This window comes from Denticeps clupeoides, chromosome 2, assembly GCF_900700375.1.
Source record: "Denticeps clupeoides chromosome 2, fDenClu1.1, whole genome shotgun sequence".
NCBI classification, from domain to species: domain Eukaryota; kingdom Metazoa; phylum Chordata; class Actinopteri; order Clupeiformes; family Denticipitidae; genus Denticeps; species Denticeps clupeoides.
Window position 1 is genome coordinate 2,679,236 of NC_041708.1, and position 14,066 is coordinate 2,693,301.

Consider the following 14,066-nt stretch of genomic DNA (forward strand, 5'->3'; position numbering starts at 1 on the left):
GATCCAGTGTGTGTGTGTGTGTGTGTGTGTGTGGTGTGGATTTGTACAGAGAACTGGTTGGTGCAGTTTCCAGACTCGGACACACTTCTTTGGTTCCTTTTCAATTCCATTTCATTCATTTAATATTGATATTTCGTTTTGAATAAATAATGCCAGTTCTTGCGTTCACTTGATCACATTCTTCTGCAGTACTGTGACTCATGCTGATGTCACGCAATGCTGTAGATATTTAATGGCACAATAATCTATAATGAAAAATGCATTATTGGCCCAGCCCTAGTTTACACAGCGTTACGACAGAGTTGCTGGGAAGTTTCCAGACTGTTCCAGATCTTGGAACAGGGCTGGGTGAAATCTGAGATGCGAGTGGTGCAAATGTCTGGACCATCATGCAGGTGCAAAAAACGCACACAATAAAAAACATCTATATCCAATAATAGGCACTCATGGAAATTCAGTTTAGGGGAGCATTGATGACTAGATATGATTCTGGTAAGTGAAAGTGAGGTGATTGTGATACACAACGTAGCACACAGTGACACACAATGAAATGTGCACTGGGCAGCCATGACAGGCGCCCGGGAAGGGGACGTTTGGGGAAGGTACCTTGATCAAGAGGACCTTAGAACTGGGTTCCTATTGCAGGGATCGCTTCCTTACCCGCTAGGCTGCCACTGCCCCGTATGGGACTATCTCAAGACTGCACCGACACTGGTTATAGTGGGATGATAGTTGGTGATGGGTGGTCTTGTGGCTGATGCCCACCGTCCTTGGAGATGCAGGAACTGTGACTTTAGGCATGTGACTTTTTTTGCTGCTGTTAAATGAACATATAGTCATAATAAACACAAGACCTATGAGCATGATTCCGCACTTTGGACGTTTTAATTCCTCCACCGACAATACGCAACACACATGGAGAAAATCTCTGATTTATGAACTGGAGAACACTCCTTATATATACAGCACACCAAATATAGCTGTTAATGTTGCTGGAAATCCAGTAACTGAAAACTGAATAGATTGTACTAAATAGTTCTAAGTAGTTTAATTTCCTGTAACTTCCTGGTTCAGGGAGAAGGTAATTCGTTCTGGTGCAGACCCAGAACTGAATCAGGACCTCAGCGATCGACTCGGACTGGGCAGCAATGAGACGCTGACCAATGGTAATCGTGCTGACATGGAGGCTGCCAAGCGCCTGGCCAAGCGACTCTTCAACCTTGATGGGTTCCGCAAGTCCGATGTGGCTCGTCACCTGAGCAAGAAGTGAGTGACCTGAGACCCTCACACACAAAATAACATACATGAACATAGAAAAATACATGAACCTTTGAACATGTCTGATTCCACACAGGGGTTCATCTCGTAGGGTGAATTTTGTATAAGTGGGTGTGGCTGTGATCACACGTCCATTCTGAGAGAGCGAGTTCAGGTCTCATTCCCTCTGTAGCTCCGCCTCCTCCATCTGCCTCAATCGTGGTGTCAGAAACGGGCCTGCTTTTTACTTGAGCCCGATTCTGCAGCTCTTGGCTCTGCCAGTTTCCTCTGGGGTCCAGACTTCCAGCTCGGTACTGGCAGCTGCTGGCATGATGAATTTGGGATTAAAGAGATTTCTGTGTGTGCGTGTATGTGTGCATGCATGTACTTGTCTTAATAATTTTTGGGGGCTAAATGTCATGCTTAAATAGTTCATTTTAAAGCATTACTACAGTCTTAATGTAGGGCTCAGCTGAGCTCTTAGGGTCCATGTAAAATGGCCATTTACAGTTAGATTTTCAATTCATTCAAAAAATATCTCTGTTTTGCAAATCTTGTGGTCACACATCAAAATTATTATTATATATAATAATAATTAAGTTCCCCCTAAAGGCTCCCTGGCTTAAAAAAGTTTTTGAAGCACTGTGAGTAGTACGCATGTAAAGGTTAAAGGTCCCCTGACCCCTGGTCTCCTAATGCTGTATCTGAGGTTCCTTTCCAAAATTCAGTCATGGTGCAGAATTACATCCACTTTGAGCCAGTGAGATTTGAGCCCACAATGAGATTTCACCAGTGTCTGTAGATTTAAATGCTAATGAGGAGGAGAGAGGCGGGACGAGGAGGAGAGAAGTGAGTATAGAAGTGAGTGGACATTTGCAGAAATTACGTAATCAACACCCTTCACCAACCACAATGTTTGGCGAAGACAGGAGGTCGTGTCTGTGTTTTTCCAGAAAAAAAAATCATCCCCTTGTGACTGGAGAAATTCCAGATCTGATTGTCTGAGCTGCCACTCTCTGAACGGAGAAGCACAATGGCCAAAGCACTCTGAGCAAAGCACCGTCGCCACACACTGCTCCCCGGGGACCTTTCATGGCTGCCCACTGCTCACCAAGGGTGATGGTCAAAGGAGAGGACACATTTCGTCGTGTCACCGTGTTCTGTGCTGCAGTGTTTCACAATGACAATCCCGTCACTTTCACTTCACTTAAATGGACAGACAAGAAACATTACTGCATCACCGTTTTCATACCTCATCACAAAATATATATTTGATCATTTTTCTGTGGATTAAAAGAGTGAACTGGTGAAGGGATGCCCTGACTCCTCTCCTCACCTCTCCTCAGTAATGACTTCAGTCGGCTGGTTGCGGAGGAATATTTGCGGAACTTTAATTTCACGGCTCTGACTCTGGACCAGGCATTGAGGTGAGTGTTTCTGGTGTTTCGATCATTCGGGTCGGTGGTAGTCTATAAACTGGAGGAAACCCTGAAGTTCCATGGGAAAGAAACCTCTCATTAATATAGAACAATCCATTTAAATATTTTGATCATTTGCATAATTAGGACACACAATAAATTGTCACCTTCATCGTCATGGTCACGTTTTTTTAACTGTCAGATCTTCGTATTTGTCAGTTTGAATGTACATAGTTCGTGTCTTTGTTATACAGGACATTCCTGGCAGAATTCGTTCTGATGGGCGAGACGCAGGAGAGGGAGCGGGTCCTCACTCACTTCTCCCTGAGATATCTGCACTGCAACCCGCAAGTTACCATGTCTGAAGGTAAAAACCTGGTGCTTAGTTATGAAAGTAAATAAATAAATAAATAATTTACTCTACAGAATAAATACAATAATAATAACATTTACATTTACAGCATTTATCAGACACCCTTATCCAGAGCGACTTACAATCAGTAGTTACAGGGACAGTCCCCCCCCTGGAACAATTCAGGGTTAAGTGTCCTGCTCAGGGACACAATGATAGTAAGTGGGATTTGAACCTGGGTCTTCTGGTTCATAGGCAAGTGTGTTAACCACTAGGCTACTACCACCCTACAACAACAGGAATAATAATTATAACAGCACTAATAATCATAATAGTTATTATACTTGTTGTTATCATCTGGTTGTTGTTGCACATTGGGGCAAATGTCTTGGCCTTTCTTTTACCAAATGTCTGACCATATTTCTTTCTTTTTTTTTATAAGATGAAAAGTGTGTGGTGGGGGGGGTGTTATGTTAATAACTAAACTAATAATAAAAAAACTTTGAAAGGCTGCATTACCCTCTCACTCTGTCTGTGACCCACAGATAGCGTGCACACTCTGACTTGTGCCCTGATGCTGCTCAATACGGACCTTCATGGCCAGGTAAGTGCTGAGCAACAGGTTCAACATGGTGGTGCAGAGATGGAGTGCATGTAGAAGGACTCCAGTGTTTGTTGGAAATATGCATCATGCCAGTTTTTTGCATTCTATAAATGACATGAAACATTTCTTTGTTTCCTAATTCTGCTGGATACAGTGAAATGTTTATTCCTCTGCAGAATGTCGGTAAGAGAATGTCCTGCTCACAGTTTGTCGGAAACCTGGAAGGACTGAATGAAGGTCAGGACTTCCCCAAAGACATGCTCAAGGTCAGTTTCTCTTATCTCCTCCTTTCCCCCTCTCTCTGGTCGATTGCGCATGCCTTGCAAAATCATGTATACAAGTATCTGAACAAACATTTATAAATGTATAATTTATGTCATGCTTATGAACACACGTTCACCCTGCACTATGATCAGGTTTACAGGCACAACACTGACAGTAAAATCTGATTTCAATCTGATTTGATTTGATACATTTGTTATGGGTGTACTGTATTTAAGTATTCATCTTCACTGTTTCAGAAGGGGAATTTTTTTTTGTACAGTACTATAGTAGGGGCCGGTTGCTGGCTGCCGCTAACCAGGTTGTGTATTGACCAGTAGGAGACCAGCAGGCGTCTCGAAGGTGCTCTGCCCAGGAGGAAATGGATTCATTTAGCTGATTGTGTTTATTAGCCATTGTTTGTGGAGACTGGAAACAACAGCCACCATTAATGGATCTATTAATTAAACACACAGGTGCCCAGCGACTGCATGTTAGATAACGATGACTGATTGATCTGATCAGATTAATGTTTGCTGCCGGAGCTGTCTGCAGGGAGGTCGCCGGCCCATGCCCCTGTGGGTAATTGGTTTTTATGATGTGTATTCATGGCGTCCGTTGGAGAACAGACGCCACAGCTCGGCGCTGATGTCACTCTGTGCCGCTCTACGCCATTAAAAAGGACGAGAGAAATGAGAAATGGGTCTGCGGATACGGTAGTGGTCATGAATGTCATGGAAGATTATTAAATTGCCATCCACTCCCCACTCGCCCTTTGTTTTATTTTCTTTCTTTCATCCTTATTTTCATTGCGGGATTCAGTGGCCAGGGCTATGGCAGTCTGTGTTCAGTAGTTGGATGGGAGGCATTTCTTCAGACTTTGTAAAGCAGCTGGGAGAGACATTCTGTTCATTCAACGTGGTAATGTTTAGTATTTGCATTGAGTGCTCAGTTGTTTGGGTAGGGGGAGGCATCCAGGTGAGATGTAGTGTTCAATTGTCAGGACTGTGTTCAAAAGTTGGATGTTAATCTGCATTCTGAAGCTGGATGGAGGAAGTGGTCCTCCATCCAGATTCAGAATTGAACTAATCCATGCTGGATGAGTTCAATACCTGGGTAGAGGAGCTGTGAATGGTGAAATGGTTGCTGGAATGGTGAATGTTTGGCATTTAGAGCTGTAGAGTAGATTGGTAGCGTAAGATGTTTAGTATTAGGAGCTGTTTTCTGTAGCTGGGTAGGTATTTCGAGATATTTAGAGATGTTTTCAGTAGTGTAATAAGTTCAGTAGATATAGTTGTAGCTTGGTAGGACAAAGTTTGATATATGAGCTGTGTTCAGTTTAACACATTGATTAAATTGATAAAAATCTATTCAACATGGTAATGTTCGATTACTAATCGATTACTAAAACAGTCTCACTTGTTTAAAAAGTATTTCAAATGAGGCTAACACGCACACACAAACACGCACACACACTCACAAAAAAAATAAAATTATAATAATAATAATTGTCTAGCACTTAACAATTCCCTAGCATGTTCTATTCTTGACAAGTTAGGCCTTATCAGGGCTATGGAAACCGAATGAGAATTGCTGGTGTCTTCTACTTGTAAGTCGCTTTGGATAAAAGCGTCTGCCAAGTTAAGTAAAGTAAAGTAAAACAATGGACAATTTAATAATCAATTTGTTGTGTCGTACAATGCAGAGACATTTGATTATTAAAAAAAAACTTTAGTTGAGCACAGAGTGCAGTGAACACACTCGGTCTCGATCTCACACACATTTGGGATGTGTGTGGGGTGTGTCATGGCTGCCCACTGCTCCCTCAGGGTGATGGGTTAAATTTCACTGACAAATTTCACAGGACAAATTTCACTGTGTGCACCGTGTGCTGTGCTGCTGTGTATCACAAGTGACAATCACGTCACTTTCACTAACTTTTTCACACTGATGCCTGCAGAGTTCGGCTCCCCATAGACCGGGCGGAGAAAAAAAAAATAGTGGAGGTAGAGGAAAGATACAAGGCCATATGGGTCATAATTTGCCTGCATTTTTTTATGAAAGCATTTCTAACACTGGTTGCCTGACGCCGCCAGTGCAAGCAGGCAGCAAGCAGTGGTCTGTGCACATGATCAACACGTCCACGTGTTAGGTGGGCTTTTTTTACATGGGCTAAAACAGACCATGCGATACGCCTGGTCTACAGAATGGTCTGTTTAAGCAGACGTCTGGTCTCACCTGCCTGTTTCTCCCCTCTAGCTTGTATTGTTCTATTTTTAAAATAAATTATTTATTGTTCCTGCCGCTCAGAACTTTTTTGGCAGATGTAAAGCACACGTGTGTGTTTTTTTGTGTTGGTCCATTTTTATTTTATTATTATAAAAGCTCAAAGAGCAACATGTTCGTGTTTTTTTTTAGCTCTGTTTTTGAATAAAGGGTTGGAAATGAATGTTTTTTTATCTGATTCCCTGATTAATAAAAAAAAAATTGACAGATTAATTGATTTCAGTACCTGGGTAGGGTGAAATATTCAGTATTTAGATTTTTTTCCAGTAGCTGGGTAGGGTGAAATATTCAGTATGTAGATTTTTTCAGTAGCTGGGTAGGGTGAAATATTCAGTATGTAGATTTGTTTCCAGTAGCTGGGTATGGTGAAATATTCAGTATGTAGATTTGTTTTCAGTAGCTGGGTATGGTGAAATATTCAGTATTTAAATTGTTTTCAGTAGCTGGGTCTGGTGAAATATTCAGTATGTAGATTTGTTTCCAGTAGCTGGGTATGGTGAAATATTCAGTATGTAGATTTGTTTCCAGTAGCTGGGTATGGTGAAATATTCAGTATGTAGATTTGTTTCCAGTAGCTGGGTATGGTGAAATTGTCACGACTACGGACTTACGAGGGAAGGAAGCGCAGAGGTCTGACATACTGGGGAGGGGTTTTTATTCTACAACAAATAAACAATAAACTCAAAGAAACAATGGCGCGGTGGCCGAAAACAGTTTAACGTAAATAAAGAACTTAAACAAACCCGTAGGCGTGTGGCGATTGCCAGAACTCAAAACACATGAAAACAAAACTAGGTCAAGTTCGTGCAGCGAGTTCACGAAAATGCCAGCGACCCCGAACGGGCGGAAACTTCCGGCATTTATGGGGCGTCAGGATTGGGTTCCGGTGTGGAGCCCAGCTGCAGGCAATCCTGACAGAGCCCCCCCTCCAAGGGCTACGTCCTCGGAGCCCCAACAGTACCATCAGTGGAGGCGGCGGGGCGGACGGCGGCAACCACAGGGCTCCTGCCCTGCTGTATCCTCCACTTGGAGGACCCGGTCCCTCGGGCTGGCTCCCCGGCGTGGTCAGGCGTGGCGGCCCCGGTCCCTCGGGCTGGCTCCCCGGCGTGGTCAGGCGTGGCGGCCCCGGTCCCTCGGGCTGGCTCCCCGGCGTGGGTCAGGCGTGGCGGCCCCGGTCCCTCGGGCTGGCTCCCCGGCGTGGTCAGGCGTGGCGCCCCGGTCCCTCGGGCTGGCTCCCCAGGCGTGGTCAGGCGTGGCGGCCCCGGTCCCTCGGGCTGGCTCCCCGGCGTGGTTCAGGCGTGGGCGGCCCGGTCCCCTCGGGCTGGCTCCCCGGCGTGGTCAGGCGTGGCGGCCCCGGTCCCTCTGGCTGGCTCCCCGGCGTGGTCAGGCGTGACGGCCCCGGTGCCCTCGGGCTGGCTCCCCCGGCGTGGTCAGGCGTGGCGGCCCCGGTCCCTCGGGCTGGCTCCCCGACGTGGTCAGGCGTGGCGGCCCCGGACCCTCGGCCTGGCTCCCCGGCGTGGTCCCGCTTGGCGGCCCCGGACCCTCGGCCTGGCTCCCCGGCGTGGTCCCGCATGGCGGCCCCGGACCCTCGGCCTGGCTCCCCGGCGTGGTCCCGCATGGCGGCCCCGGACCCTCGGCCTGGCTCCCCGGCGTGGTCCCGCATGGCGGCCCCGGACCCTCGGCCTGGCTCCCCGGCGTGGTCCCGCATGGCGGCCCCGGACTCCCGTACCTGCACACAATAATCAGGGCCGATCCATCTGGGTACGTGTGGGCCCTGTCTCCACATGTCCCCTCTGACACGTCTTGTGTCACCCCCTGCACCGCGCAGGGAGATTGTCCCAGAGCCTCCGGCGACTGTTCCAGGCACCCCAGGCTGGTGCCTTCTGGGACTATGCAGCCCCTCTCGCTGCACGGCCCTGGTGCCAAGGGGGGGGCATTGCCAGACCATCCGGCTAGCCCCTTCTGCGTCCGTTGGGACAAGCAGGCCCTCTTCCTGCCTGTCCCAGCTGGGTCCTCATGCCTACCCGGGGGCTCTATGGCGCTCCACCCCTCTGGAGGCAGACGCAGGCCCATGCCTGGCCCGCCCTCCTCACTGGCTACCGGAGGACCCAGCTCCATCGCTTCCCCACCTCCCCTCCCCTCAGGAGGAGTCCCCAACCCGAACTGCACCCCCCCAAAAAATTCTTTGGGGGAGCACCCCCCCCGGCTGGATTTAGGGGTACCTTGGGGCTCGTCCACCTCGCCTTGGACCGGTGCAGTCAGGTTGGGAACTCCCTCCCTGGGGTTCGGCTCTGCTGCTGGGTCACCATCTGGTGGACACAAAGAGGGGAAGTGGGGGCGACATACGGACACATATGCCACGCACACACACACAGACAGAGACAGACAGAAGAGAGGGTCGTCTGGCTCCCTCTCTGGGCTCTCCGGGACCTCCTCAGGGGGCACAGCCAGGATCTCAGGAGGTGCGACCTTTTCGTCGCCCGCCAGTGCTTGGTCTTCTTGCCCCGGATCCTGACTGGCGCTGGACGTGGTGGAGGGGCAGAGTTCGATCCCTGGCTCAGGCCGATCAAACTCCGCCCTCAGTCTCTGCTGGAAGTCCCGAAAACTCCTGTCGGTCTCTCCCTGCTGCCAGAGGGCTGTGCTCCAGCCCCATGCTGACCCAAGCAGACACGCGAGGATGGTGGTGGTCTTATCAGTGTCTGCTGCCCCACTGAAGGGTCCTGGGACCATTTGGCTGTCCCACACGGGGCTGGGCACGTCGCTGGAGATGGTGGTGGGCGTGTGGCGTGGGGGGTGGTGGACGTCTTCTCCAGCATGCGGGGGCGCTGGTGATGCGCTGCCGTTCAGCTGGGGAACGTCCGAGCAGAGGGAAGGCGGGTCGGCGACTGGAGCTGGGAGGGCATCTTCCCTGTGAGGCAGTTCCGGCAGTGCAGTTGCTGTCTGGCGACCTCCTGTCGCCCTGTTCCACCAGCTTACCCCCGCATCGCTGTCCTCCTCCTCACTGTTGTCGCACCTCTGGGACTGACGTGGGTTTCTACGGACCTCGCAACGATCATGGACGGGCACGATGGGCGGAGCCATCCTGGCACCGACTGCCCAATCGGCGTCATCCTCGTGTTGGTCCGTGTCGACCTCATACCCTCGGAAGTCACGTGGATCTTCACGGATGTCGCGACAATCTCGGACGCGCGCGCTGGGTGGAGCCATCCCGGCCCCGACTGCCCAACGAAAATCCACGTCATTGTCGCTTTCGTCATCCGTGTCCTCCCACCTGTGACTCCGAGGGTCGTCCACCCTGCGGACATCCTGGACCCAGGGTGCGATCAACTCCCAGGGACAGAACTCTGGCCATTCGGGCTGGAGCCTGCCCACCTCCTCGCTGGACGAACGCCGCCGTTGCCGCTTCTCACCCCCCTGGAAGTGACGTGGGTCCCCACGGACCTTGCGACGATTGCAGACTGGTGCGATGGGCGGAGCCCAACTCTCGTCTCCCGTGCTCTCGTCGTCGTCCGTGTCGTCCCAGTCCACGGGGAGCCTTGCCAGCAGAGCGCAGAGTTCTTGGCTCGACATGCCGAAGATCGTGGGGGTCGCATCTTCTGCGCTCGCTGCCCACGTCACTTCCTCGCTGCTGCCGACGCCAACGTCCTCGCTCCGCCCACTCACCCGCCGACGTTGTCGCTTCCGGGTTTCGCGGAGTTTCCCGCGGGTGACGTCATCACGCGGCGCCGCGTACCACGGCTTCTCGGGGAGAAAACGCTCCACCAGAACGGGTGTCGCGTCTCTCCCCTGGCGTCCGCGTTCGCCGCGCCGGGCTGCGTCCTTCGCGGCGTTTCTTCTCCTCTGTTTTTTACCTCTGCGCTTTTGGGTGGGTCGCTGGCATTCTGTCACGACTACGGACTTACGAGGGAAGGAAGCGCAGAGGTCTGACATACTGGGGAGGGGTTTTTATTCTACAACAAATAAACAATAAACTCAAAGAAACAATGGCGCGGTGGCCGAAAACAGTTTAACGTAAATAAAGAACTTAAACAAACCCGTAGGCGTGTGGCGATTGCCAGAACTCAAAACACATGAAAACAAAACTAGGTCAAGTTCGTGCAGCGAGTTCACGAAAATGCCAGCGACCCCGAACGGGCGGAAACTTCCGGCATTTATGGGGCGTCAGGATTGGGTTCCGGTGTGGAGCCCAGCTGCAGGCAATCCTGACAGAAATATTCAGTATTTAAATTGTTTTCAGTAGCTGGGTCTGGTGAAATATTCAGTATGTAGAGTTGTTTCCAGTAGCTGGGTATGGTGAAATATTCAGTATGTAGATTTGTTTCCAGTAGCTGGGTAGGGTGAAATATTCAGTATGTAGATTTGTTTCCAGTAGCTGGGTTGGGTGAAATATTCAATATGTAGATTTGTTTTCAGTAGCTGGGTATGGTGAAATATTCAGTATGTAGATTTGTTTTCAGTAGCTGGGTATGGTGAAATATTCAGTATTTAAATTGTTTTCAGTAGCTGGGTCTGGTGAAATATTCAGTATGTAGATTTGTTTCCAGTAGCTGGGTATGGTGAAATATTCAGTATGTAGATTTGTTTCCAGTAGCTGGGTAGGGTGACATATTCAGTATGTAGATTTGTTTCCAGTAGCTGGGTAGGGTGACATATTCAGTATGTAGATTTTTTTCAGTAGCTGGGTATGGTGAAATATTCAGCATGTAGATTTGTTTCCAGTAGCTGGGTTGGGTGAAATATTCAGTATGTAGATTTGTTTTCAGTAGCTGCGTAGGGTGAAATATTCAGTAGGTAGATCTGCCGTCATAGCTGGTTAGGGTAAAATGTGTTGTAGTTAGAGCTGGATAAGGCGAGTTCCTTTCAGTAGCAGGGTAAGGTGAAACAAAGCTACATTCAGTAGCTTGCAGTTGTTCAGTAGTCATGCTGCTGCTGCTTTTCTCACTAACATCTTTTACACAGATGATCACTTACTGTAAGCCCTTCCTCTATCACACTTTTGTCTTCATCCATTTTCTTTCTCAACCCACAAGTCTTATATTTTTAGTCATTTGTTTAGCATGAAAACATATTTGAGCTCCTCCTCCAGCCCTGCACATTGCTTGTTGGTTGGTGTGTACAGATTGTATGTGAAATGTATTATTTGGTTTCTTGTGCGTCATCATCCTGCTGAATTATAAGCAAGACAGAGCAATTAGGTTTCGCGTCCCCAGTTTTTGGCAATAGGGACTTGACCTATTGACATGTTTTGCGTTAGAGAGGCTGGGTCAGATGATCTGGGCTGAATGCTCATCTCATCGGTTGTTCATTTTCCAGAGACCACAGACCTGTCCTGTTCTGCTTCTCTGGAGTGAAGTGAAGTGATTGTGAAACACTGCAGCCCAGCACACGGTGACACAACAACAAAATGTGTCCTCTGCTTTTAACCATCACCATTGGTTCGCAGTGGGCAGCCATGGAAAGTGCACCGTGGCACCAACCCTCTAATTATGGGTTAGTTTACTTACCCACTAGGTCATCCATGGCCCAGGGCCATCCACTGCCCATCCACTTGGGGGTCAGTGATCAGGCAAGGCACTTCTAAGAAAAGAGAAAATTATTGATGAGTCCTAAGAAAGTTTCTCTTCATGCTCTTGTCTGGGGTCATAAAGGCAATGAAAATCCATTTGCTGGACTTGAGATGCCCGTTTGTATTCTGTCCTTGTTCTAAAGCATTACTAAGGATTTAAATGACTAATGATCAGTAGAATTGGCTGATATGGATTTTATTTATTTATACATTTTACTTATTTGTTGTCAATTAATACTATTTTAATACAGTATATTATCTGTGAATGAAATTTGAATAAAAAAAACATTATAATGATATATGTGTCAATACTGATCTCAGCTATGACTATATTGCTCACATTTCAATCAATCATAATATGTATATACTCATAAATCAAATCTAAAAAATATGTATATACAATCTAAGTAAAGGGTATTGACAAATATAATGTGCCTAAAATATACAAAAATTAATTGGATCTTTTATTTCTTTATTCAGAATAACCATAAACAAATATGCGAGCCTCATACTTTTGACTGTAAATGACCTTAAAAAGGTAATTGGAGTGAGGTGGAGGCTCAGTTTGGAGATGTTAACAGTAAACCAATAAAATCCACTCAAACATTTTGAGTTTGCTCTACAAAAGAAGAATACGCCTAATATGCGAGCCATGCCTCGCCAACAAGAGCTTTCAGAGGATCTACGATCAAGAATTGCAAAGTAATTTCAAACCGTAATGGGATTTTAAAACACTAAAACTGCTATAAATAATTTCACCTACACAGTATCAAGTTTAGAAATAAACATACATACATACATTTATGCTGGATCCTGTATTCCATACTTGATACCAGTGTATTGACTTGAAAGAACTATACTGCCCTCTGAATGTATATTAAATGCGTGAAATTCTAATGACTATATAAACGTGTTTTTGGCCGTTTCTGCTCGTCCTGACAGTAAATCGTGGAGTGGAGCTGCTCCTCCAGCCGCAGCCTTGTAAGGCTAATTAACTTCAGCAGGTCCACTGCCCTCATTTTATTTCACACTATCTCTTCTGCCTACATCTAAATTAGGGCCAGTGGTGACATCGCAGTTTGGCTGCGTCTGTCTGGCGGCGCAGCGGCAGCTTTTGTGTTTGCCCGCACGCAGTCAGCAGAAAATCAACAGCGGCCTTCAACAAATTAACTAATGATTAAAGCCGCCTTCCCAAAGTGCTCTGTTTTGCCGTAAAGGCGCCATTCTGAGCTCCGTAAAAGGCGTTCTGAGCGCCAAAAACATGTATTGATGGAACTCAGTAGAATTTTTACTGCTCAGGAAGTTCATAAAAAGGATAAAAAAAAAATTGAAATCAGTTCAGCATTTCTATACAGGGAACTTACTGGATCATCAAGAACTTAGCGTTGGCCCTTCATAATGGATTTTTACTAAAAATGTCCACTCACCCTGACAGAACTGGCAGACTAGTTCTTAACTCTGCTAACCATGGTACTAGTTACCTGCACCCCATACAGCCTTACTATTCATCTTGCATTCCTTTTATTCACTCAGTCTGCACTACACTCTATGTTGGATATCATTTATGTATTAACCAGTGCTGACCAGCAATTTTTAGTGTTTAAGCCCCTCATCTCATCTTCTGGCTCGTGCATGGTAAAAAAAGCACTTTGCAAATTAAGATTGATTGATAAACGTGAATGGGAACATTCTGGTGGCCCTAGAGATCTTTAAGAACTGCGGGGTAATTCTATGGCTGCAGGCTAATTAGTATCTCCTCTCTAAACTACACCTTTTAGCAACCACCCACCAACTCCTATTTCATATTTCATGAGGCACGAATATTAAGTGTTTAGCCATGATTTATGTTGTATTGTCATGCTGTGACCTCCTAATGTGTCATGGTCACATTGGTCTATATATTTTTGTGCCACTATGTAAGATGTAGTTCAAATAACTGGCAAGCAGCCATCTATAGTTTATGACCATTTTATTTCTGTGAATCCAGAACATAAGTGAAAATGCCCCATGCACTATTTTCACTATATTACCAGGAAAATATGGCCCATTGTGTTCTTACCTGGCAGGGGTGATACCATGATCAAGAAGGCGGTTCACCCACGGCGAGGCTCAGCCATTGCAAATTCCCAAAATGTGGGAATCTCGACTGCATAATTCCTGGTAGCGGGGGACTGTGTTCGCGCTCTCCCCTGCTTAGGGGCAGTGGTGGCCTAGCCGTTAACGAAGCGGCCCCGTAATCAGAAGGTTGCCGGTTCCCGAGCCGCCAAGGTGCCACTGAGGTGCCACTGAGCAAGGTACCACTGTCATGGCTGCCCACTGCTC

General features: G+C 47.4%; 1 protein-coding gene and 1 pseudogene across 5 annotated transcripts in view; both read left to right on the forward strand.

Annotated features, from left to right (window-relative positions):
• The window catches only part of LOC114770341 (PH and SEC7 domain-containing protein 1), a 43,324-nt gene that overhangs the window by 14,991 nt on the left and 14,267 nt on the right, over nt 1-14,066 (forward strand). For 4 of the 5 annotated variants that reach the window (XM_028964188.1, XM_028964197.1, XM_028964220.1 and 1 more), the window contains 5 exons: nt 1,075-1,266; nt 2,604-2,684; nt 2,930-3,042; nt 3,573-3,631; nt 3,808-3,897. In XM_028964188.1, the coding sequence (XP_028820021.1) occupies nt 1,075-1,266; nt 2,604-2,684; nt 2,930-3,042; nt 3,573-3,631; nt 3,808-3,897 (535 nt within the window). The remainder of the gene's footprint in view (nt 1-1,074; nt 1,267-2,603; nt 2,685-2,929; nt 3,043-3,572; nt 3,632-3,807; nt 3,898-14,066) is intronic. The other variant, XM_028964211.1, reaches the window with a different exon arrangement.
• Nucleotides 13,796-13,936, forward strand: LOC114784982 (uncharacterized; annotated as a pseudogene).